Source organism: Plecotus auritus (assembly GCF_963455305.1).
Source record: "Plecotus auritus genome assembly, chromosome: 3".
Taxonomy (NCBI): domain Eukaryota; kingdom Metazoa; phylum Chordata; class Mammalia; order Chiroptera; family Vespertilionidae; genus Plecotus; species Plecotus auritus.
The window spans coordinates 2,001,932-2,028,070 of record NC_137772.1 but is presented as its reverse complement, the minus strand read 5'-3'; the positions used below and the strand labels follow the sequence as shown (position 1 = coordinate 2,028,070).

Sequence of the window (26,139 nt, the reverse complement as noted above, 5' to 3'; positions counted from 1 at the left end):
GGGGGTGCAGGCTCTGGGGGTGTAGGCTCTGGGGGTGTAGGCTCTGGGGTGTAGGTTCTGGGGGTGTAGGCTCTGGGGGTGTAGGGTCTGGGGGTGCAGGCTCTGGGGGTGTAGGGTCTGGGGTGTAGGCTCTGGGGTGTAGGGTCTGGGGTGTAGGCTCTGGGGGTGCAGGCTCTCGGGGGTGTAGGCTCTGGGGGTGACTTAGGAGCCTCGGCAGCGATGACAGCAGTAATGACAGCAGCGATCCTAGTGCCACTGCGTCACCACCAGCATCAACGGCAAGGAGTTACCAAGATGCTGGCCGCAGTGCGTGCCCGGCCCTGGGGACGTGAGGGTGTGTATGTTCTGAAAGTGCGATCGGGTTTCAAATGACGATCACGCCGTCAGGCCCCAGAGCCCACCTCTCACTGTGAGCTGACATCGCACCAGCCACCCGCAGACCGGACCGGCTGGGCCCGAAAGAGCTGGCTGGGACACCCTCCGTGTCCACAGGGTGCCAAGAATACATTTCACTTTTAAAATTCTCTACAAGCTCATTAAAACCGAGTCAGACGTATTCAAAATGTTACAAACTCTCATGTAATCTTCTCTCCGTAATCTACCAGTATTAGGTGCAAATAAACTGAAAAAAAAAATAGGTCTTTTCGTATTCTAATAATATCGATGAGTTTTAAAATGGGAAAAGAATTTTAAAATTTAAAAGTAACCCCAAATCTTTTCTGTAGGTGTTTTTTAGATAAAACCGTTATCCAAAGTCCACGTGGCTATCCATCGTTTTACCGAATAATAGAAATACGATTTTTCTTCAGCCTGAATCCCTTCAGAGTTCCAGGCACAACCGCCACTTCTGAAAAGTCTTTAATAAAGGCAGGACGCCCCCATCCCAGGACACGCGTCGGGTAAAATTCATCTCACTGTACACATCTGGAACCCACGTGATTGTCGCTCGTTACCTAAACCATCTCCCACAGACCCTACTTCTGCCCGGAGGGATGGCTGTTGTCTAGACGACGGAATCAGGGTTTCCGGGAGCTGCTGGGATCTACAGCGACGGCCCCCAATTCTTCCTGATTCGCCCTCCTTCCAGGTCTCGCTGGAAGGTCCGACTCTCCTTTGCTTGTCTGCTTGCCTCTCCCTCCTTGCAAGGCCCTCCGCTCTCGCCCTGCAAACAGTGCTGGCTTTTCACAATTTTTCTGCGTGTAAACCATGTCTGACTTAAAGCAGGTACCGCGGTCACATGTTTATGAAAGTGTGTGCGGCTGGGCCAGTGTGGCTCAGTGGTTGAGCATCAACCTATGAACCAGGAGGTCATGGTTTGATTCCCGGTCAGGGCACATGCCCGGGTTGTGGGCTCCATCCCCAGGAGGGGGTACAGGAGGCGGCAGATTGATGATGTTTCTCTTTCACCCCTCTCCCTTCCTCTCGCTCTAAAATTCAATGAAAAGATATTTAAAAAGTGTGTGTGTGTGCACAAGCTGGTGTGAGTGTGTGATTGTGTGTGCACAGGCTGGTGTGAGTGTGATTGTGTGTGCACAAGCTGGTGTGAGTGTGTGATTGTGTGTGCACAGGCTGGTGTGTGTGTGATTGTGTGTGCACAAGCTGGTGTGAGTGTGTGATTGTGTGTGCACAAACTGGTGTGTGTGTGGTTGTGTGTGCACAAGCTGGTGTGAGTGTGTGATTGTGTGTGCACAGGCTGGTATGTGTGTGATTGTGTGTGCACAAGCTGGTGTGAGTGTGTGATTGTGTGTGCACAAGCTGGTGTGTGTATATGATTGTGTGTGCATAAGCTGGTGTGTGTGTGTGATTGTGTGTGCACAAGCAGGTGTGTGTGTGCACAAGCTGGTGTGTGTGTGTGTGTGTCATTGTGTGTGCATAAGCTGGTGTGTGTGTGTGTGTGATTGTGTGTGCACAAGCAGGTGTGTATGTGCACAAGCTGGTGTGTGTGTGTGTGTGTGTGTGCAAGGTGGTGTGTTTGTGCGTGTGTGTGTGTGTGTGATTGTGTGTGCACAAGCTGGTGTGTGTGTGCACAATCTGGTGTGTGTGTGCGTGTGTGTTAGTGTGTGATTGTGTGTGCACAAGCTGGTGTGTGTGTGTGAGTGTGAGTGTGTGATTGTGTGCGCACAAGCTGGTGTGTGTGTGAGTGTGTGACTGTGTGTGCACATGCTGGTGTGTGTGTGAGTGTGTGATTGTGTGTGCACAAGCTGGTGTGTGTGTGAGTATGTGATTGTGTGTGCACAAGCTGGTGTGTGTGTGCTTTGAAACATGATGAGCCGAGAAGATGTGACGGGGACCGAGGCAGTGAGCGCACGTCGGGGAAACAGAGAGCAAAGTGAAGTGGGAACTGAGCTCTGCCTGTGATTCCAAGCCCAATCACACACACACAATCACACACACACACCAGCTTGTGCACACACAATCACACACTCACACCAGCTTGTGTACACACACACACACCATCTTGCCCTGTTTGCTAAAGGGGGCGGGGAAAGGTCGGAGGGTCAGGCTCAGCTGGGGATGCGATTTATTTCCTGTTTCCACGGGTACCCGAGGGAGAGAGGGCACACACATCCGAGTGTGAACAGCCTGACCTCCAGGTGGTGAGATCCCAAGAAATGCACCCAGGATGGGCGAGAATATGGCTTCTTCCACGTGGTGGCGCCAGGGCCACGCCTGGTCACTGTGACCGCCCTGACGCCACCGCCCTGACGCCACCACACACAGCCTGGCCGGCGGGGTGCAGTGATTGAGCATCGACCTGTGACCCAGGAGGTCAGGGTTCGATTCCCGGTCAGGGCATAGGCCCGGGTTGCAGGGTCCATCCCCAGTGGGGGGGAGCTGATCCATGATTCTCTCTCATCACTGATCTCTCTCATCACTGATGTCTCCCTTCCTCTGAAATCAATGAAAAGATATTTAAGAAAAGATGGTGGTTGCAGGGGCTGGGAGGGAAGGGATGACGAAGCAGAGGGCCGGGGCTGGCGGCAGGGCAGTGCTGAGTGGATGCTCACAGTGGACACCACCCATCGTCCACGTGCCCACACTCACAGGATGTGCCACCCCAGAGGGGCCCACGTGTGCAGCGCAGACTCTGAGTGATGACGCCGTGTCCGTGTCATCCACGCAGCCTCAGCAGCTGTGACAGCCGCGCCGTCCGGTTGGGGGTATTGATCATCGGGGGGATGGGAAATCCCTATCCTTGGAGCAATGTGGATGTGAACCCCAAGTAACTCTCAGAAATAAGGCCATTTGAGAAAAAATAGGAGACTAAAGCTGACATTTCTAGCATCACCTCGTCACTTACCCAGTCTTTCCCCAACACGATGGTCCACCTTTAAAACGCTGCTGCCTTTGAACCCCGGCACGTACCTGCCATTTAGGCCCAGCCCCAGAGAGCGGGGCAAACGCCGATGCGTGCCTCGGACCCAGCACCACGCGGCTCAGACTCCTGAGGCCAGGCCTGAGCCCAGGGCCGTAAGCTCTGTGGGCGGCATTGGAGTGTGACCCCCGCAAGAGCCATGGGGTGATGGAAAGATTGGGGGACGGAGACCTGGGAGGAGTGGAAACCGAACCCCTTCTGCAAACGAGTCACGTTGGGGTCCCCGCCAGGCCGCCGTCCCGCCTGGTCGGAGGAGGCCTGCGGGTGAACGGTTAGAAACAGCTGGCCCGGGGCAGACAGACACCCGAATGACAGGCCTGCCCCGTAAGGGTCTCTCCCCTCCCCTCCAGCGGAGCAGCTCCCAACGCCCAGGACCGCGGCCCGAGGAGAGCGGCCCGCAGCGGGCTGTCGCGCGGCCGCCTGTGACGCTCGGCTCTTCCTCGGGGAGGGGGACAGGAAGGAGGCCTGCACCTGAGTGTGTGCCCATGTTCTGTGACCCCAGCGTCCTGTGCTGTGACTCAGTCCCCAAAACAGGGTCTTTAACAGACAGTAACTGGGAGACGTAAATGCCGTCGTGGTCAGGGCTGACTCGCGGGGATGCAATCATTATTTACAACAAACCAACAAACAAAGATGAAAATGACACCAAAGGAATGAAAAACAATGGGGGACGTCCAAGGTTTTCCCAAACACTGGCCCATTCACACTGAAGCCGCTTAAAATCCTGTAGCGGGGCCCATACACCACAGCCCGAGGCCGGCAGACTGATGTGACAGCCAGAGACGGCGTCGCCCCTCTGTGCTCGTGTCTCAGCAACAGAAATATCCCCGTTTACAAGGACCCAGTGGGTGTGCGGGAAGGTGGGTGTGCGGGAAGGTGGGTGTGTGTGTGAAGGTGGGTGTGCGGGAAGGTGGGTGTGTGTGTGAAGGTGGGTGTGCGGGAAGGTGGGTGTGCGGGAAGGAGGGTGTGCGAAGGTGTGTGTGCGGGAAGGTGGGTGTCCGGGAAGGTGGGTGTGTGTGAAGGTGGGTGTCCGGGAAGGTGGGTGTGTGTGAAGGTGGGTGTGTGGGAAGGTGGGTGTGCGGGAAGGTGGGTGTGTGTGAAGGTGGGTGTGCGGGAAGGAGGGTGTGCGGGAAGGTGGGTGTGCGGGAAGGTGGGTGTGCGGGAAGGTGGGTGTGCGGGAAGGTGGGTGTGTGTGAAGGTGGGTGTGCGGGAAGGAGGGTGTGCGGGAAGGTGGGTGTGCGGGAAGGTGGGTGTGTGTGAAGGTGGGTGTGCGGGAAGGAGGGTGTGCGGGAAGGAGGGTGTGCGGAAAGGTGGGTGTGCGTGAAGGTGGGTGTGCGGGAAGGAGGGTGTGCGGGAAGGAGGGTGTGCGGGAAGGTGGGTGTGCGGGAAGGTGGGTGTGCGGGAAGGTGGGTGTGTGGGAAGGTGGGTGTGCGGGAAGGTGGGTGTGTGCGGGAAGGTGGGTGTGCGGGAAAGTGAGTGTGTGTGTGAAGGTGGGTGTGCGGGAAGGTGGGTGTGTGTGCGGGAAGGTGGGTGTGCGGGAAGGTGGGTGTGCGGGAAGGTGGGTGTGTGGGAAGGTGGGTGTGCGGGAAGGTGGGTGTGCGCGGGAAGGTGGGTGTGCGGGAAGGTGGGTGTGCGGGAAGGTGGGTGTGTGCGGGAAGGTGGGTGTGCGGGAAGGTGGGTGTGTGCGGGAAGGTGGGTGTGCGGGAAAGTGAGTGTGTGTGTGAAGGTGGGTGTGCGGGAAGGTGGGTGTGTGTGTGGGAAGGTGGGTGTGTGCGGGAAGGTGGGTGTGCGGGAAGGTGGGTGTGTGCGGGAAGGTGGGTGTGCGGGAAAGTGGGTGTGTGTGTGAAGGTGGGTGTGCGGGAAGGTGGGTGTGTGCGGGAAGGTGGGTGTATTTGGGGAACGTGGGCTGTGACCCCGATGCAGTGCCAGCTGCTGCCCCTGCGGGCTGGATCCTTCGGGAAAGCCCCCCCCCCAGGAGCGCCCACCGGGCACCGGCCGGCACTCACGTTTGCAGGCGGGCGGCGTCCCTCCGTGGCTCCAGGTCCCGTCTTCCCGGCACACGGCCGTGGCTCGCTGGCTGCCTTCGAGCGTGAAGCCCTCGTCGCACTCGAAGGTGACCTTGCCGCCCAGGGTGAACTCGCTCCCCGCGAAGGAGCCGTTGCCCGGGGCCTCGGGGATGCCGCAGGACACGGCTGAGGAGGGAGGCACAGGGGGTCAGTTCCCAGGCGTCCCCACGTTCCCTTCCCGTTTCTGATGCATGGCACACACATGGCACACGCATGGCACACGCATGACCCAGCGCCAGCGCGGGAGCATCTCGGAGGCAACCAGAAACCACCACCCGCCGACCAGCAGCACATGCCCTCCGGCTGCTCCTCCAGGACTGAGCCGACGGCTGCGGCCTGTCACCCACCTGCCCGCTCTGCCCATCAACCAGGCACACACTCCCCCCCCCCCCCACGGCGGAGAAGGGGACCACGTGACCCCTTCGCAGCCACAGAACCCGTCGCATGGGGACTCCTCGGCACTGAGCAGCCCCGACCTCCGGCCCCCAAACCCCCCTTCCTATTCCCTCCCTGCCGCCCCCGGGACTCACGTTCCTACAAGTTCTGTGAAAGGCCAGCAAGGAGGCTGCAACGCATCCTCGACCCTAACATCTGTCATTTTATAAGTCCTCTGCCCGGGAGAGCCCCCTGAGGGCGCCACCAGGGACTCCTTTACCCGCCAGCGTCTCAGATGCCCCCACGGGCATGTTACACTTCGACCCCAGGGCCCAGGGCACGGCCCGCGGCTGCCCTGAGCGGCCGGCTCTCAGTCACAGAGCGACCAAGCATTTAAAGAAAATGAAAAGAAAATGTACTTTTGTTTTAAAGAAAAAAGTCATCCCCCTTCCTCATGGGACAAGCTCACTGGCCCTGTGTGTGCACCTGGCGTTAAAGAGGGTTTCTGAGGGCGGATGTGAGCGGGAGCCAGGGGGCGGAGCTCTGAGTGAGATACTTGTCTGCCACTGGCTCCTAGCGGCCGGGGGGCGGAGCTCTGAGTGAGATCCACACCTGCCACTGGCTCCTAGCGGCCGGGGGGCGGAGCTCTGAGTGAGATCCATGCCTGCCACTGGCTCCTAGCGGCCAGGGGGCGGAACTCTGAGTGAGATCCACACCTGCCACTGGCTCCTAGCAGCCAGGGGGCGGAGCTCTGAGTGAGATACTTGTCTGCCACTGGCTCCTAGCGGCCAGGGGGCGGAGCTCTGAGATACTTGTCTGCCACTGGCTCCTAGTGGATGGGGGGCGGAGCTCTGAGTGAGATACTTGTCTGCCACTGGCTCCTAGCGGCCAGGGGGCGGAGCTCTGAGATACTTGTCTGCCACTGGCTCCTAGCAGCCGGGGGGCGGAGTGCTGAGTGAGATCCACATCTGCCACTGGCTCCTAGTGGATGGGGGGCGGAGCTCTGAGTGAGATCCATGCCTGCCACTGGCTCCTAGCGGCCGGGGGGCGGAGCTCTGAGTGAGATCCACGCCTGCCACTGGCTCCTAGCGGCCGGGGGGCGGAGCTCTGAGTGAGATCCACGCCTGCCACTGGCTCCTAGCAGCCGGAAAAGCTGACATCCAGGAAGGAGAGGAGGAGAGGAAGCCAAGGGGAGGGTCTATTCATCAATCATGATCAGCTGTCACAGGCCAACACATTTCCTCACGAATCTAACCCTCAGTCAGACAAAACTCTGAACACTTCACGACTTCAAAGACCTCAATTAAAAATTAAAACGCCGTCTTTGAAAATCCGACTTTCATGCGTTTGACAGAAAAAAAACACAAAAAAGGCGTAAAATATTGAAATCTACTTTAACAAGCCCTAGATGTGAGAGACCAAAAGAAAATGAACCCGCTGCATATAGCTCCAAGAACGCGTTTTCATCTAAAAGGAGAGTTCGCCTTCGTAGTTGATTTTTTTTTTTTTAAGGACTTCAACTGTAAAAAAAAATGATTTTGAACCTCAATGAGAAAAAGACACTTTTCGGTTTGAAATGACACCCATGGGAGCGTTAGAATGACCCTCCGGCCCCTCTGGCCCCGGGCGAACGCCAGGGCTGCCGGCCCGCCCGCCCGGTGGACTCGGTGCTCTTATGAACCCGTGTGCCCTCAGCGTCCCCCGCAGCCCGGCCCGGCCCGGTCAGCGTGATGGCAGGAGGGGGTTCGGGTGGAGGAGCAGCCCGCCTTACCCTGGCACAGCGCGGGCAGGGCGTCCCACTGGAACATGCCTGCCGGGTTCCGTGTGCACGTGGCGTGGCCGCGGCCCACCAGGCGGTGCCCGGGCTGGCAGGAGTAGTGCACTGTGCTGCCCAGCGTCCCCGCCGTCCTGTTCGCCACGCCTCCGGCCCTGGGCGTGTGGGTCAGGCTGCAGTAAGGAGCTACAGGCAGACAGACGCACACACGGACAGACAGACAGGCAGACAGACAATCATAAGTGACCCGCCATCCGCCTGCTTCCATGATGTCGGGAACAGCTCTGCTGTTCGAAGAACAAGAAACCAGGTGCAGTGTGTAACCGGCTCTAAAACGTACCCCGACACCCGTGCCAGGGGGACGCGGGGGAGCAGAGACGGCCCTCACTGCTGGGGCCACAGGGGAGGCCGCCCCCCCCCACGGAGGGCCGGTTGGCGATCTCTGACCAAAGGACACCGCCTCTTACCAGGGGGTCACTTATAAAATCAATAGCATTATGATCGGATCTTCCTGTTGGTTCCCTTAGCCTCTGAGCAGAGTTTAAGGTTAATTTATGGAATTTTACCTTTTTGGGAAATGTCTTTGCTTTCCATGATAGGGCGTTCGATGGATGATGATAGGAGTGACATGGGTTTCAATGGTTAACCCACAGGTCACTTATTTTCCCTGACTTCATTTAGAGACATCCCACAGACCATTCCCGCCACATTATTTCTACTGACGTTCACTATTCATCTTCAAACACGAGGCGTCTATCTACCTATTTTTTCCTTTTAATATATTTATGGATTTCAGAGAGGAAGGGAGAGGGGGGAGAGAGAGAGAGAGAGAGAGAGAGAGAGAGAGAGAGAGAGAGAGAGAGAAACACCCATGATGAGAGAGAATCATGGATCGGCTGCCTCCTGCACGCCCCCTACGGCGGATGGAGCCCGCCACCCGGGCCTGTGCCCTGAGTGGGAGTGGGCCTGTGACCCCCTGGTTCCGAGGTGGATGCTCAGCCCCTGAGCCCCGCAGCCAGGCTGTCTAATTAGATTGAAATGCGATCACTCGCGTTGCATGCAGTCGCCGGCTCCCGGCTCACCTGAGTAGCGGATCTTGAAGCCCTTCTTGCTGGTGGCGTGGTCCGTGGACCAGCGCAGGAACAGCTGGTTGCCCCTGCTGGTGAAACGCGCCTGCTCCGTGTGGTTCCCGCTCAGCACCACGAGCAGGGGGCTCTGCCCGGAAGAGCCTGTGAAACAGAAGCACAGACGCTTACACGCACCTGCCTGACACGGCACCTGCCCACACAGCACCTGGCAGACACGGCACCTGCCCACACGGCACCTGCCAGACATGCACCTGCCCACACAGCACCTGCCAGACACGGCACCTGCCCACACGGCACCTGCCAGACACGGCACCTGCCCACACAGCACCTGGCAGACACGGCACCTGCCCACACGGCACCTGCCCACACGGCACCTGCCCACACGGCACCTGGCAGACACGGCACCTGCCCACACGGCACCTGCCAGACACGGCACCTGCCCACACGCACCTGCCCACACGGCACCTGCCAGACACGGCACCTGCCAGACACGCACCTGCCCACACGGCACCTGCCCACACGCACCTGCCCACACAGCACCTGCCCACACAGCACCTGCCCACACGGCACCTGCCCACACGGCACCTGGCAGACACGGCACCTGCCCACACGGCACCTGCCAGACACAGCACCTGCCCACACGCACCTGCCCACACGGCACCTGCCCACACGGCACCTGCCCACACAGCACCTGCCCACACGGCACCTGCCCACACGGCACCTGCCCACACGCCACCTGCCCACACGGCACCTGCCAGACACGGCACCTGCCCACACGCCACCTGCCAGACACGGCACCTGCCCACACGCACCTGCCCACACGGCACCTGCCAGACACGGCACCTGCCAGACACGCACCTGCCCACACGGCACCTGCCCACACGCACCTGCCCACACAGCACCTGCCCACACAGCACCTGCCCACACGGCACCTGCCCACACGGCACCTGGCAGACACGGCACCTGCCCACACGGCACCTGCCAGACACAGCACCTGCCCACACGCACCTGCCCACACGGCACCTGCCCACACGGCACCTGCCCACACAGCACCTGCCCACACAGCACCTGCCCACACGGCACCTGCCCACACGGCACCTGCCCACACGCCACCTGCCCACACGGCACCTGCCAGACACGGCACCTGCCCACACGCCACCTGCCAGACATGCACCTGCCCACACGGCACCTGCCCACACGCCACCTGCCCACACAGCACCTGCCAGACATGGCACCTGCCCACACGGCACCTGCCCGACACGCACCTGCCAGACACGTCACCTGCCCACACGGCACCCGCCCACACGGCACCTGCCCACACGGCACCTGCCCACACGGCACCTGCCAGACACGGCACCTGCCCACACGGCACCTGCCCACATGGACCTGCCCACACGGCACCAGCCCACACGGCTGCCTTCGATCGTGTCCCACTGGGCTCTGCACGTTCCACACGGAGCTGGTTCCCTCCGAGGCGGAGGAAAGAATTCCCGGTGAAAACGGCGGCAGACGCCTTCCCTGATACAAAGGCGTAGCCACCGGAGCCATTTCAGGGTGTGTGCTGTCGACACCCTCACCCTTACATCAAACGCACCCCATCTTTACAACAGCAGTCCCTGGGGTACCCAACCCACAGCCCGTGGTTCTATGCTTCTCCCTGTACCTTCTCCCCTTCCCGCTTGCAGGAAGGACCTGGCTCCTCGCTGGCACACCTGAGCTGCAGCTCCACCGCCTTGCGCTTCGGGACCGTCGTTACGTAAAGGAAGGGTGACCGGGACGCAGCCCGAGGCCCCAGGACCAGCAGGTCACCGGCAGGGAGGCTGTCCACAGGGAGACGCTGGGCCGAGGGACTCCCGCGTCCCGGGGACCGCGGAGGCCCCTGAGATTCCATCACGCCACGCAGAACGGAGCGCAACTTGAAACTTCCAAACTGTTTCTAGAATTTCCCACTTACTATTTTTGGGCCACAGTTGTCAGTGGGACATTGAAAAGGTGGATAAGGGGGGACGAAGGCTTGCTTAAGGAAACACCTCTAAAATGAAAATACTCCGTTCCTACGTGTGTACGTGTCAATTTAATTTCCAACTTAGCACTTCATCTTGGCAGTATATATGTTAATCCACGTAGTATCTATCCATATGAGCAATTCGGTCATTACTATTCATCAGCCAGTAAAAGGCATACGGACACCCATGGAATGAATCGGAATCAATTACAGTAAATTTATGTTCACTGAATTGATTATTTACCAGAACATAATGACAAATTTTTCAAAACATGGGAAAACCCTATTATTATGTGCAGCCTTAATTGCATGTTGTCTGTTTCCTGGGGTATGATAAAATTACCAACATCAGTTTCAGTTCCAATTGACAATTCAACCGCACTTTCATTTCAAGTATCGCATCGTTCTATTAAAAAGTCTATTAGAGCCCTGGCCGGGGTGGCTCAATGGTTAGAGGACCAGCCCTTACACTGAAGGGTCACAGTGTATTCCCGATCAGGGCACATGCCCAGGCCGCGGGCTTGATCCCGGGTCTGGGTGCGCATGGGAGTCAACTGAATGATGTTCCTCTCTCTCTCTCTCTCTCTTTCTCTCTCTCTCTCTCTCCTTCTTCCTTCCTCTCCCTCTCGATTCAATGAAATGCATATCCTCAGGTGAGGATTTTTTAAAAAAATTATTAGAATTATATAAAAATATATGAGACTAATTAAAAAACCTGTTTATAAAGACTCCTGCAGCATATATCAGCTAGACATCTCTGTGAGCCATTATCTTGATATATTTGTAGTAAAATAGTCATTTACATCGCATCGAGCACCTTTATTTCCTAAATCTGAAACTCCCTAAAATGTCTTCTGAACGAATGTAATTCTTAGCGAGAAACGAGGAGCTGTTTGAGGGCATCTGTCCTAAGTCCCCACGTAAAGAACGATGAAAGCATCGTCAGCACATTGTCAGTGCATCGCGCGTTTTCTGGTTGTTTAACAGTTGCAACGTTGACCGAATGTTCACGGTCTGCGGGCCCCGGACTCTGAGGTTGCACAGTGCAAGAGGAACTCATCCCTGTTCGGGGACATGCAGTCACACTCGGTAACGCCTCCGCGCTCTTGGGAGACAGAAACCTTATGAGGGTGTTGCTGGCACACCAGGCGGAGGCCACCGGGACGTGAACCAGCATGGGAAACATACCGTCAAACACCTCCAGGGCATCGAACTGCTTCTCACTCTGGAAGCTGTCCACGAAGAGCGTGATGTTGTAGCGGGGCTCCACGCGGATGGTCCAGGAGCAGGTCTGCGAGTTGAAGTAGTTGCCGGGGTAACCCGGGCTGAGGATGACCCCGGAGGACTCCGTGCGGACCTCATTGGCCGGGCATTGTGCTGGGGAGGGACAGGGAAGTTCTCCTTTGCCAAGTGAACGCTCAGCGGGTCAGTGTCCTCCCTGCGTGTGCGAGGCCAGGGAGGGAAAGGTGCTCCCACTGCCCTCTGACCCAGGGCAGGTGGGGCACACGGCAGGGGACAGCACTGAATGACAATAGTACACGGTAACATTGCCCCGCCATCCAGGAGAGAGTGACGTATGTATGGCATGTAAGAGAATGATGCATGCATGACGTAAGAGAATGATACACGTATGACCTATAAGAGAATCATATATGTAAGTCATATAAGAGAATGATACATGTATGGCATAAAAGAATGATGCACATCCTATATAATAAAGAGGTAATATGCAAATTGACCATCACTCCAACACACAAGATGGCCACCTCCATGTGGTCAAAGATGGCTGCCACAAGATGGTCGGCAGGGAAGGGCAGTTGGGGGCGATCAGGCATGCAGGGGAGGGCAATTGGGAGGGACAAGGCCAGCAGGGGAGGGCAGTGTGGGCGATCAGGCCAGCAGGGGAGGGCAGTTGGGGGTGATCAGGCCAGCAGGGGAGGGCAGTTGGGAGGAAGCAGGCCAGCAGGGGAGGGCAGTTGTGGGAAATCAGGCCTGCAGGGGAGGGCAATTGGGAGGGACAAGGCCTGAAGGGGAGGGCAGTTGGGGGGGACCAGGCCTGCAGGGGAGGGCAGTTGGGGGTGACCAGGCCTGCAGGGGAGAGCAGGTGGGGGCGATCATGCCTGCAGGGGAGGGCAGTTAGGGGTGACCGGGCCAGCAGGGGAGGGCAGTTGTGGGAAATCAGGCCAGCAGGGGAGGGCAGTTAGGGGTGACTGGGCCTGCAGGGGAGGGCAGTTAGGGGGGGACTGGGCCAGCAGGGGAGGGCAGTTGTGGGAAATTAGGCCAGCAGGGGAGGGCAGTTGGGGGCGATCAGGCCTGCAGGGGAGGGCAGTTGGGGGCAATCAGGCCTGCAGGGGAGGGCAATTGGGAGGGACAAGGCCTGCGGGGGAGGGCAGTTAGGGGTGACCGGGCCTGCAGGGGAGGGCAGTTAGGGGGGACCAGGCCTGCAGAGGAGCTCGGGCTGTGCCTGAGGCCGAGGAGCAAGTCCAGGCTGAGACCCATTGCGGGCCCCCCCCCCCCCCCCAAACCTGGGCCTGCAGGTGCCAGGGTCCCCGAGGAGCCCAGCCCCCAGGGCCTGAAAGGAGCTTCCATTCCTTCAAGGGACCCAGTGCCTACTGATGGGAAACCGTCAAAGAGAATTCACTTCAGCTTAGCTCTTTGGTTTCTGTTCTGCATTTTTAAAAAACATATTTTATTTATGTCAGAGAGGAAGGGAGAGGGGAGAGAGAGAAACATCCATGATGAGAGAGAATCATGGATCGGCTGCTTCCTGCACGCCCCCTACTGGGGATCAACCCTGCAACCCGGGCATGGGCCCTGACCGGGAATCAAACCCGGGACCCTTCAGTCTGCAGGCCGACACTCTATCCACTGAGCCACACCAGCTAGGGCTTAGCTTTTTTTTTTTTTTTAGAGATAGAGAAAGGCGGAGGGAGGGAGAGAGAGAGAAAGAGAGAGAGAGACAAGTATTGGTTGCCTTTCCTACATGCCCCAACTGGGGTTCGAACCCGGAACCTTTTGGGGTACGGGACAACGCTCCGAGCGACAGAGCCCGGGGCCGGCCAGCGCCTAGGCAGGCAGAGCAGCACCGCTCCCCCGTGTGCGGCCGTTTCGTTATTTATATTGTTTCACGTCCTCTGCTTCCTGCAGCCCTTGAGAGGGCTGTGTCCTTTGAATGACATGTTGAAAGTGATGTGATCAGATTCACACCCACCGAAGCCACAGATTCAGCCTCAAGCCTTGCTCGGCTTCCGTGCGTCGTCCCTGTCCCTGTGCCTGGACCATGCCCCTTAAAGACACGTCCCAGAGAGGGACATGTACATTCACTGACGCTGCGGCGGGTCTGCATGTCACAGAAACAAGCAGCGAGCACCAGCGCACTGTGGACTCCCCCCGCGGCGGGAGTGCTTGGGAGACGCGGAGGGATGCCTTCGCCCAGCCTTGCAATGCGTCAAAATTCCCAGTGAGACGGGGCGATGGATGGAAGGAAGACAGGGAGACACGGGACCCGGGATTGCCGGTGAACACGGATGGCGGCACGTGGCTGTCGTGTTTGAAAAAACCCTGACGCCTTGCTGGGGGCACAGCGAGACCTCTTGGCGGATGCGGTTTCTGTTCTGGCGCTCGGAGAGGCCAGGCGGGTTCTGTGTGCAGGGGACGGTGACTGCAGGGGCGCAGGGCCCCGGGGAAGGGTGAGGTCAGACCCACCAAGGAAGCCCCCACCGCACAGGGCGTGCAGTGTTGCACGGGGGACGCGGACAGGCCTGGCTCACGTACCTTCGCAGGTGGGGAGCGGCCCCTGGAACTGCAGCTGGGCGCCGAGCTTGCAGGTGAGCGTGTCCGAGCCCGACAGCGTGTAGCCAGGGTGGCAGACGTACCGCACGGAGTCCCCTGCAAGAGTCCACACGACACTCGGAAACTGGCTTCCGCGACCCCCGGAGTGAGGGCGCCTTACGCACAGGCGCTGACCTAGCCAGCAGCGTCAAGGGCAGGCCACGTCCATCCGAACCAGCCCATCCTCCTTTCTATTTTTAAATATATTTTTATGATTTCAGAGAAGAAGGATGGGGGGAGAGAGATAGAAACATCCATGATGAGAGAGAATCATGGATCGGCTGCCTCCTGCTCGCCCCCTACTGGGGATTGAACCTGCAACCTATGCATGTGCTCTCGACTGGGAATCGAACCTGGGACCCTTCAGTCCGCAGGCCGACGCTCTATCCCAAACCAGCCAGGCCCAGCCTCACTTTAGATCAGGTGTCCTCAAACGATGGCCCGCGGGCCACATGCGGCCCACCGAGGACATGGATCCGGCCCGCCGGGTGCCGCTGCCTGTCCTGCTTAGCAGCCGACGCATCCCGGGCCCGCAGTGCGCATAGGAATTTGTTCATAGTTTTTTTTTTTAAACGATAGTCCGGCCCTCCCATGGTCTGAGGGACAGGGAACTGGCCCCCTGTTTAAAAAGTTTGAGGACCCCTGCTTTAGACTGTCTGACAAAACATCTCCCTCTCAGTGCCTCATTCCTGAAAACACGGCCTGACACTCCACCAGCGTCAGGATGGAAGTCACAGGCGGCATCCAGTCCTCCCCACCTGTCCCGGTCCTTCCCTTCCCGAGGGCCACGGGGACGGCACGGGCGGCATCCACCCCTCCCCACCTGTCCCGGTCCTTCCCTTCCCGAGGGCCATGGGGACGGCACGGGAACGGGGCCTGGGATTCCAGGCTCCGGAGAGGCTGTAGGAGGGCCTGGCCTGATGGGCACACGGCGCCCTCACTCTGCCATCCGAGTAGGAGAACGGAGGTCCCGTGGTTGGCCCCGGGTCTGAGACACGGTGTCACCACAGACAGGACGGAGCGCCTGTCCTTGCCACCGAGAAGCCCTGGTCCCGGTGACTGCTCCACGGACATGTCCCGGGCTGGATCCCTAGCGGGACGCGTGCTGGCGGAGAGGAAGGGCCTCTCACAGACGTCACAAGGCAGGGTCCCCACGCCCATCACACACTCCGCTCACCAGGGAGTCCCGGCGGGGACGGGAGGCCCGTTACCCCGGCCATTATTTTAGCCACCGGGGACCGGTTCTAGGCTAGGATCCTGCCTCCCTAATGGAACCACGTAGCTGTGTGTCTGCCTCGGAAAATGCTGCTCAAGAGGAAAACGGCCTGGCAGGCGTGGCTCAGGGGTTGAGCATCGACCTATGACCCAGGAGGTCAGGGTTGGATTCCTGGTCAGGGCACAGGCCCGGGTGGTGGGCTCCATCCCCAGTGGGGGGCGTGCGGGAGGCAGCCGATGGATGATTCTCTCTCATCACTGATGTTTCTCTCTCGCTCTCCCTCTCTCTCCCTCTCTGACATCCATAAATATATATATTTAAAAAAAAAGAGGAAAACATGGATAGTGAGTGCCCGGGGGAAATGGGTGCCAAGTGACAAAGGTGAACTTCACGTGGCGGAACCCAGAAGTCACGGAAATGACGAAAGGGAAGCGCGTGTCGGGTGCGTGACCTGGGCGTGTCGCTCCCCCGCGGGACTGCCGGATAGTCTGACAGACACCCGCTCTTGGGAGTGACTACCGCGGGGGTGGGCGGAAAGGACCCGCGACTCCGATGGCCTCGCGGTGACGCGCCCTCACCGATCTCGAAGTCCTCGTCCTCGCGCAGCAGCTCGGCCTGCGGGACGGCCGGGGGCGGCGGGCACTTCTTGAGCTGGAACGCTGCGGGGTGATGAGAAGGACAAGCCGCAGTTACGTTTGCTGCATAAACACATCACTGCATTCCAGCCCCTTGTGCTGCTGGCATCTGGGCCCCGAGGTGTCTTTGCCAGGAGGCATGGCTTTATAAAGTTCTCAGCTTCCACTGCTCACAGGGTGAGGGCGTGCCCGGGAGTGTCCTCAGCCAAAGAGAGAAGCTACGGTTCAAACACGATGGCCTCAACACACATCCTGTACACGCATGTGGCATCCCTAAGGGAAACGGTCCGTCCGTGGCCTGGTCCCACGTCCACGTCCGGGTCAGTAAGGCCACTGCCCCTCGTCCCCACGACTTCCCTGGTGGCCGTCCTCATCCTCACGAGAGGTGAGGCCCCCACATGCTTTTTCTGGGTCACTCAGCGGTCACTCTCCCGCCCTCGGGCTGGCTCTCGCCGTATTGAACCGCACAGAGCGATGCGGGCATCTGTGAGATCGCCACGCATGTCCGTGGCATCCAGATCAGTTTCATGTCCAACACACTCCTCCTGGAATGAGTCCAAGCTGGTCGCAAAACGCAGCTCAGGAAGATGGAACTAATAAAGAATTAACCACAAAGTGTCCCAGCCACCGGCCGGCGTGGTTCCGTGGCTGAGCGTCAACCTATGAACCCGGAGGTCATGGTTCGATTCCCGGTCGGGGCACGGGCCGGGTTGCAGGTTTGATCCCCGAGGGTCTCTGTCATCATGGGTGCTTCTCTCTGTCCCTCCCGCTCCCTTCCTCTCAGAAGCCAATAAGATAATTTTGAAAAAGGCATCCAGGCAGGAGCAGGTGGCAGGCTCCCGCTGGAGCGGCAGGTGGGCCCCTGCCTGGCCCGGGCTCGGGGGGTGGGGGGCTCACCGTGGAAGTTGAGGACGAAGAAGCCGCCGCTGGAGAAGTCGCTGTGGAAGCCGAGCAGCACGTGGCGGGTGGAGCTGCGCGCCGTCTCCAGGGCCGTGTTCCCGCTGAACACGCCGAGCTGGGCCGCGCTCTGGTCGGGGCCGTCCCTGCGGACACAGCGCCGCTGGAGGGGGCCCGGGTGGCTCCCAGGAGCCGTCCCTGCTCCTCCGTCAGGTGGACTCTGCTGTGGACACACCTGGAGACGCCCGCTGACCCCCTGCGCCCCAGCTGACCTTCCCGGGGGGTCCCAGGGCCTGCAATGCCACGGGGCAGCCCCCTCTCCAAAGCCCACACGGTCCCCTCTGACCCCGGGCGCCTCTCTGTTCCTGGTGAGGCTTAGGGAGAGCTGGCCACTGAACTGATAGGACTTTAAAAAGCGGAGTAAAATGTTCCCATCTACGGGAAATGGTGGTTCTGGAAGCATCCCTTCCTCAGGAGGAGAGGAGCTTACCAGCTTTTCTTTAAGAAAATAGCACACTCAGTCAGTAAAGCAAATGGCCTCCGGATACGGCCTGTGTCAGAGCGGTCCTGGGTGCATGCACCGCACAGCCAGCTCAGGCAGGCCACCCCGGGAGGTCATTCTCTGCTTGTCCACCGTCACTCGGGGACAGCCACATCCTCTCACCCTTCCTCAGCTTGGGGTCCCGTGTCTCAGGGACATGGGAGGGGTCACAGGGGTGACTGGAGGTCACAGGGGTGTCTGGGGGGTTACAGGGGTGTCTGGGAGGGCACAGGGGTGTCTGGGAGGGCACAGGGGTGTCTGAGAGGGCACAGGGGTGTCTGAGAGGTCACAGGGGTATCTGGGAGGTCATAGGGGTGTCTGGGAGGTCATAGGGGTGTCTGAGTAAGTCACAGGGATGTCTGGGAGGTCATAGGGGTGTCTGGGAGGTCATAGGGGTGTCTGGGAGGGCACAGGCGTGTCTGAGTCAGTCACAGGGGTGTCTGGGAGGGCACAGGCGTGTCTGAGTCAGTCACAGGGGTGTCTGGGAGGGCACAGGAGTATCTGGGAGGTCATAGAGGTATCTGGGAGGGCACAGGGGTGTCCGGGAGGTCATAGAGGTGTCTGGGAGGGCACAGGGGTGTCCGGGAGGTCATAGAGGTGTCTGGGAGGACACAGGGGTGTCTGAGTCAGTCATAGGAGTGTCTGGAAGGTCATAGTGGTGTTTGGGAGGTCATAGGGGTGTCTGGGAGGGCATAGGGGTGTCTGGGAGGTCATAGGGTGTCTGGGAAGTCATGGGGGTGTCTGGGAGGGCACGGGGGTAACTGGGAGGTCATGGGGGTGTCTGGGAGGGCATGGGGGTGTCTGGGAGGTCATGGGGGTATCTGGGAGGGCACAGGGGTGTCTGGGAGGTCATAGGGGTGTCTGGAAGGTCATAGGGGTATCTGGGAGGGCACAGGGGTGTCGGGGAGGTCATAGGGGTGTCTGAGAGGTCACAGGGGTGTCTGGAAGGGCACAGGGTTGTCTGGGAGGTCATAGGGGTATCTGGGAGGTCACAGGGGTGTCTGGAGGTCATAGGGGTGTCTGGGAGGGCACAGGGGTTTCTGGGAAGTCACAGGGGTGTCTGGGAGGTCACAGGGGTGTCTGGGAGGTCATAGGGGTGTCTGGGAGGTCACAGGGGTGTCTGGGAGGTCACAGGGGTGTCTGGGAGGTCATAGGAGTGTCTGGGAGGGCACAGGGGTGTCTGGGAGGTCATAGGGGTGTCTGGGAGGTCACAGGGGTGTCTGGGAGGGCACAGGGGTGTCTGGGAGGTCATAGGGGTGTCTGGGAGGTCATAGGGGTGTCTGGGAGGTCACAGGGGTATCTGGGAGGTCATAGGGGTGTCTGGGAGGTCATAGGGGTGTCTGGGAGGTCACAGGGGTGTCTGGGAGGTCATAGGAGTGTCTGGGAGGTCACAGGGGTGTCTGGGAGGTCACAGGTGTGTCTGGGAGGTCACAGGGGTGTGTGGAAGGTCATAGGGGTGTCTGGGAGGGCACAGGGGTGTCTGGGAGGTCATAGGGGTGTCTGGGAGGTCATAGGGGTGTCTGGGAGGTCATAGGGGTGTCTGGGAGGGCACAGGGGTATCTGGGAGGTCATAGGGGTATCTGGGAGGGCACAGGGGTGTCTGGGATGGTCACTGCTGGGGCGGCCCTACCACACGGCGATGTAGTCGTTGACGGCCTCGGTCTGCAGCAGCGTGAAGTTGATGTAGATGCCGTGGCCGGGCGGCGCGGTGAGCAGCCACAGGCAGTCCTGCAGCACCGGGTACTCCTCGGGGAAGCCGGGTGAGTAGATGGTGCCGTTGGCCGCCGAGATGTTGTAGCCACAGGGAGCTGAGGGCAGCAGAGGCCACGGAGACCAACGGTCAGCGTTAAAGGGACACAGGGAGCTCCTGGCGCCCCTCAGCCGACGGGATCCCCGAGAAGAATGGTTAGGCACCATCCCCAGGGACCACGTCGCCAGAACGATCCCCCTAAAAACCCTACAGCCTCAGAGGACTGTGCTTCTCAGCTGCCCGTTGGGGTAACACGTGTGCCAAACTGCCCGACTCCTCCGCCTCGGCCATCCCAGCTGGTAACGGGAAAGCCCTGGTCGGTCTCCCGTGTGAGCTGACAGCCCCCGGCGGTCCCAGGCGGGATTAGGTGGGGACGATGCTTAAGCAGGAACGGACACGTCTTGTCTGAGTGAGATTTCGAAGCCTATTTCATGGGCTGAGGCAGCGGCATTCTGCCTATTTGCTTTTAAAACAGAAACGCTAGCACCGCTTCGCAGATCTGCGCCCGGAGGGAGGAGAAAGCGATGCGCGTGGCGTCTCTCCTGCGCCCATCCCACCAGCGCTCAGCCACCGGAGGGCTCACCACCGCAGGCACTCCCACTTCACCTCCCACGCTGATCCGCTGTCGCCATGGCAATCCTTCTTTTGTTTGTAAAAGATGAAATGGCCACAGGTTAGCAGAACCACCTGAGATGTGTTCTGTCCCTCACATGGTGGCATCACACGGCACACCCGCAGACCGCAGGCTTCATGGAACGGAACGCCGACAGGGGCGCGACGCGTGTGTTACTAGCAGGACTCGTGTGGGGCTTCCCAAGACTTGCTGCCAGCGGTGTAGAATGGAAGCGGAACGAAGAGGCCAAAATACGTGAGAAAAATAGGAAGGAAAGCTCCCTGGCCACGAAGATCATGGTGGCCCAGTGGCGGCCGCATCACGGTGCAGGCGGTCTCAGTGGCGGCGGGACGGGAAGCCGGGTAGACTGGCTGGGGTCTGGGGTAAATCCATCAGCAGCAGGGGCTGCGGACAACATTCGGCGAGTTTCACGGTGCAGTTGTAAGTGGGGTTTGGAGTCAGACAAACGTTGATTGATAACCTAGCAAAGTACTTAACGACCTGCGACGTGGGGCCACGGAGCCCCCTGCAGTCACACAAGCCGGTTGGTGGCCCGGGACATGTCCTGCTCCTCTCCCGTCCACTCCTCTCCCATCTGCTCCTCTCCCGTCCTCTCCTCTCCCGTCCACTCCTCTCCCATCTGCTCCTCTCCCGTCTGCTCCTCTCCCGTCCACTCCTCTCCCGTCCTCTCCTCTCCCGTCCTCTCCTCTCCCATCCACTCCTCTCCCATCCGCTCCTCTCCCGTCTGCACCTCATTCAGCCACTCTCCCTGCCTGCGGAGCTCAAATGCTGGCCTCCCACGGGGCCTCCAGGAGAACCAGCCTCTTCCTTCTAAACACACGCAGACGTCACAGCCTCCAAACCCTCGGGGAAGGGATTTCCTGTCTTTATCAATCCACTTGGTGGACCTTAGCTTTAAAAATATACATATCATCATTTATATTTTACTCCTAGCCCTGTGCATGAGTCCGTGTGACAGGAGCTCTCTGCAGGGCCTGGCCGCTCTGTGCCCGCGGCCCACAGGCCCTCCATGGACGGGGTGGAACACTTGCTTCATCTCCGAAGCAAGCATTCCGCCAGGCAGCTCACGCGGCCCGCTCTCAGCGGCCGCCCCCCCGGGACCGGGGGACTCCTGCGCGGCTGGGAGGACTGGGCGCTGTCATCTTCTGGCTATGGGCGCCGCCATCTTTGTGATGGAGTGACGGTTAATTTGCATATTACCCTTTTATTAGGTAGGATTTTAGAGAGAGAGGAACATGTATGAGAGAGAAACACGGATGAGAACGAGACACAGAGAGCAGCTGCCTCCTGCATGCCCCCGGCTGGGGATGAAGCCTGAAACCAGGGCATGTGCCCTGACCCCTGACCCGGGACCATCGAACCAGCGACCTCTGGTGCATGGATAAGGCTCACCCCTGAGCCACACCACCAGGGCCGGCATATACTTCTGGCTGGTTGGACTTCTCATGTCAACTATGCAATCAAGGGGTTTTCTGCTGACAAAATCCGTCACTTTAAAAGAGGCTGCGCACGCGCTCGCTGCCACGTGTTGTCCTAGGCATTCCCTCTGTCCCTGTGGGTCCCGCCATAGGCACTAATGCATGTAAGGTGAGGTCTCGGATGACAGCGTTTAGATTTGTAGAAAGACCGTAAAAGAACATTGACATAAATATTTCAGTGGAAAAGGATGAATTAGGTCAACAAAATACTTTAAAATTTTGAGCTACCATTTGTAAGTGTGGATGCATATTTAATTATCAAATTGCATTTAGCGCATTAATAAACCGCAGTCTTTTAAACACTACTTTAACAATTATAACCCACTTTGCTTAAGAACGGAGGCTTCCGTATAATTATAAGTTACTGGCAAAATGAACAGTCTCGGCATTCTCGTCACTCTCAGACATACTCTCTTATTTATTTCAAGGTTATCATGCTTTTAGCCCATTTTTTCCCCCAGATGAGTTTGAAATATACTAACAGTACACCATAGATCCTTATGCAAATGGACATATTACTCTTTCAAGCATGTCCATACAAACTGGCTTAATATATTCTGTGCAGGTTGATGCTTTAAGATTTAGAATTCTTGAATCTTAATTGTCTGAATTGCCGTTTTTAATAAAGACACCCAGAAGCGGTTCAGAGCTTCTATTTTTTTCCTAAGATCCTCCTGAGGCCCATGGGGCCAGGCCTGTGAGGTGGCCTCTCAGTACCAACTGCAGCCCTGAGGGCCCGAACCCTCGGGGTGATAAAGGTCGTGTCACTGAGGCCCGAACCCTCGGGGTGATAAAGGTCGTGTCACTGAGGGTGACCAGCCCAGCACCTGTCCTGTGCGGGGACCTGTGTCTCCGTCGCCCTGCCGATCCCTGCGCAGACCTCCATTCTCAGGAAAAGCACCTTTTTTTTTTTAAAATATATTTTATTGATATTTCACAGAGAGGAAGGGAGAGGGATAGAGAGCTAGAAACATCGATGAGAGAGAAACATCGATCAGCTGCCTCCTGCACACCTCCCACTGAGGATGTGCCGCAACCAAGGTACATGCCCTTGACCGGAATCAAACCCGGGACCTTTCAGTCCGCAGGCCGACGCTCTATCCACTGAGCCAAACCGGTTTCGGCCAGGAAAAGCACCTTTTTATTACAGATCTTTTTGGAAACACGCCTTCCAGGAATAAAGTAAACTTGTTCGAAAACAATGCCCTCTGCTGAAATTCTGAATTTAATGTAATAGGGAGGATGTTAAATACACACTGGAAGTTGCTTAGAAAACTTATTTAGGACAAAATTTTACATGAACCTCATGTTGTACTTCTTATTCTGTTTAGGACTGTCTAGGCACGGAGAGAGATACTATGGTAAAAACATCTGTGCGTTAAATCATCTGACCTTGCCCAAAGGACAGGCCTGTCATTGGCCTTGGGCTCTGGAAGGTCAGGTGTGGCTCCCCTGACAGGACTGTTTCACCTGGAGACTGGCCACCCCCAACAGGCTGAGGGCAGGGCTGGCCACCCGGGACGTCCAGCCAGGTGCCTGGGTGGGACCTCCGTCAGGATATCAGGGGGTCTTGAGACTGGTATCGCCAATGGATGATCTATGGGCCCCTCCCCTGTCACAGTGCCCACAAAATCCCGGGACACGGAGGCCCAGGGAGCCTCCAGCTTGGTCATAGTCTGTGCATGTTGTCCCAGGTCAGTTCTGAGAGCCTGGGGGCCTCCTGGATGCCCCCCCCCCTTCCGCCTTCCACCTGCCCCTCTTTCCAGTGGTGATTTCACTGGCCTTTCCCTGTTGGAAACCACCCCCCTGAGCCCAATAGCTTAGGGGTCCTGGGTCCCAGTGTGTTGTGCAGCCTCGGGGCGGCTTTGGGCACCCCCCAAACTACCCCTCGGTGGCAGGCGAGGTGCATGCAGGAGCACCGTAGCTCCGCGGTTTGGCTGACTCTGGGTGGCACTGCACGCCCTGAGGCAGGTGCAAAAGATGGCGCCACCCGCAAGCTACAGAAAAGATCGTGGGGTTACCTTCACACCCACCCGGTAACTCTGAGCCAGCAGTTTCTGCCACGTTGGAAACTGGGCTTGAAAAAGTAATGGAATATAATTAAATACTTAATTCCATTTTTTTATAGCAAGCCAAGAAGTCCTCCATTTACATATGAAAAGATTCTGGCAAAAATTACAAATTTAAAAAAGGGGTTTAATCCTGACAATTCAAAGTAATTTATGCATATAAATATAATGGGGAATAGGATGAAAGGTCTTTTAAGTGATTTAATGAAACAGCAGGTCTGCAACTGCTATCCTTAGTTTTAAAAATAATTTTAATATGCTATTTTAAAGGTGCATTATACTATTAAGTAATTTTAAGTGATTAGATCTGTGTTAGGCTAAGATACTTTTTAAAAGACAGCTAAGGTCTGGCCGGTGTGGCTCAGGAGGTGGAGCTTTGTCCATGGACCAAGAGGTCTGGGTTCGATTCCCAGTCGGGGCACTTGCCTGGTTATGGGCTCCATGCCCAGCAGGGGGCGTGCAGGAGGTAGCCGATGGATGTTCCTCTCTCATCACTGATGTTTCTATCTCTCTCCCTCTCCCTTCCTCTCTGAAATCAATAAAAACATATTAAAAAAACTAAATCCATAAAATAAAATACAGCTAAAGTTTGCGGTCGTTGCTTTTATAATGGTATAGAATGGAGAAATAGGGTTGAAAAGGAGGGTTTAAAGCATCCATTGATGCTGTTCCTTCTTTTTCCTTCTTCAGTAGAAATGGGACAGCAGCCAGGCCCCATTCCCTTCGCAGCGGGACACGAGTGTTTAACATTTCAAAGGTCCAGAGCGTCAGGTATCCGTTACTTTTTCATTCCGAGCTGCTGTATTTATAATGTGGAAATATTAGGGCTCCAGTGACTCTTCGGTTTGATATGCAATCTTCATAAACAAAGTCCTTGGTCTGTTTACATGAACCTGACATTGCAGACATCCCCCAGTTATCCTCAGCATCCAGCAGCCATCAGGAGGGTCCCAGCGGGCAGACACCACGCCCCCTGCCACGCCCATCAGCCTGATTCCAGCTGTGCCAGGAACCCTCACCACCACCAGCGGACCCTGCTGCTTTATTTTCCCTGAGAGGGTCCTCCGCTAAGCCTTTGCTTAGAGTCCCAGCCGTGGGCAAACTACGACCCGCAGGCCGGATCCGGCTGTTCTATCCGGCTCTCTTGCTCTCCCCTCCGCTCCTTTACTTTGAATTTATATTAGTTCACACAAACACTCCATCCATGCTTTTGTTCTGGCCCTCTGGTCCAGTTTAAGAACCCATTGTGGCCCTTGAGTCAAAAAGTTTGCCCACCCCTGGCTTAGACCCTTCCTTCTCCCCGGACAGTCTTTACCTCCCAGTCGCAAAACAGGATGCGTGCCTCAAGTCCCACTCCCCAAATAAACCAGGTTTTAGAAATAGAGAAGCAATATACAATGATGACAGAAGTTAAGCCATAAAAATCTCTGGGGTAGAACTGGTACTCACCCTCCCGCCTCTAATCTCACCAGGTGGTGGAAAGCCAGGTACTGCTCTCACCCTAAACATGGCCCTTCCCTTCCCAAGCAAACACCATCTTCTGCATCTGAAACCCATCCAAGCAGTTGACTTGTCTCTGGTCTGGCAGAACAAATATTTGTGTTTATTATGACATCCTTGTCATTTCCTTGGGGGCAAGACTGATTTATCCATCTTTTTTTAACCTACTGGCCCAAGATGTGTTCCTGAATCCTAAGTAGAATGAGTTGGCATCATAGATCCCAATAAATACTTCTTGGACAAATTAATGCATTCTCGCATGCGTTCCTGTAATCTTTAAGGGCCCTTCTCTACAGGAAGAGCTAGGTGGCTCCCGGGAGGAACGGCTGACCTACCGTCACACCTGGGGAAAGGGTGGTCCCAGCTTCTGTCGGTCCCGTGCTGACAGGTGAGGACGGGGTGGCCGATGAGAATGTACCCGGGGTAACACTGGAAGGAGATCGACTGGCCCACGCTGTAGTCGGAGCCGACCAGGTACCCATTGGGGAAGGGGGGCGGGTCCGGGCAGTTCTGCAGCTCATAGGCTGAAACACACAGAGTCAGCTCATCAATACCATGTGAGTTAGTCATGGGCTGAAACACAGAGTCAGCTCATCAATACCACCTGTGTTAGTCACAGGCTGAAACACACAGAGTCAGCTCATCAATACCATGTGAGTTAGTCACAGGCTGAAACACACAGAGTCAGCTCATCAATACCATGTGAGTTAGACATGGGCTGAAACACACAGAGTCAGCTCATCAATACCATGTGAGTTAGTCACAGGCTGAAACACACAGAGTCAGCTCATCAATACCATGTGAGTTAGACATGGGCTGAAACACACAGAGTCAGCTCATCAATACCATGTGAGTTAGTCACGGGCTGAAACACACAGAGTCAGCTCATCAATACCATGTGAGT

The 26,139-nt window shown here is 57.4% G+C and overlaps 1 protein-coding gene across 1 annotated transcript in view; it reads right to left on the bottom strand.

Moving 5' to 3' along the window:
* The window catches only part of CSMD1 (CUB and Sushi multiple domains 1), a 1,048,987-nt gene that overhangs the window by 51,965 nt on the left and 970,883 nt on the right, over positions 1-26,139 (bottom strand). The window contains exons 42-50 of the mRNA XM_080662039.1: positions 25,571-25,759; positions 19,435-19,612; positions 17,264-17,409; positions 16,310-16,390; positions 14,459-14,572; positions 11,873-12,061; positions 8,674-8,820; positions 7,589-7,777; positions 5,383-5,568 (exon numbers count right to left, since the gene is read on the bottom strand). Coding sequence (XP_080518165.1) covers positions 5,383-5,568; positions 7,589-7,777; positions 8,674-8,820; positions 11,873-12,061; positions 14,459-14,572; positions 16,310-16,390; positions 17,264-17,409; positions 19,435-19,612; positions 25,571-25,759 — 1,419 coding nt within the window. The remainder of the gene's footprint in view (positions 1-5,382; positions 5,569-7,588; positions 7,778-8,673; positions 8,821-11,872; positions 12,062-14,458; positions 14,573-16,309; positions 16,391-17,263; positions 17,410-19,434; positions 19,613-25,570; positions 25,760-26,139) is intronic.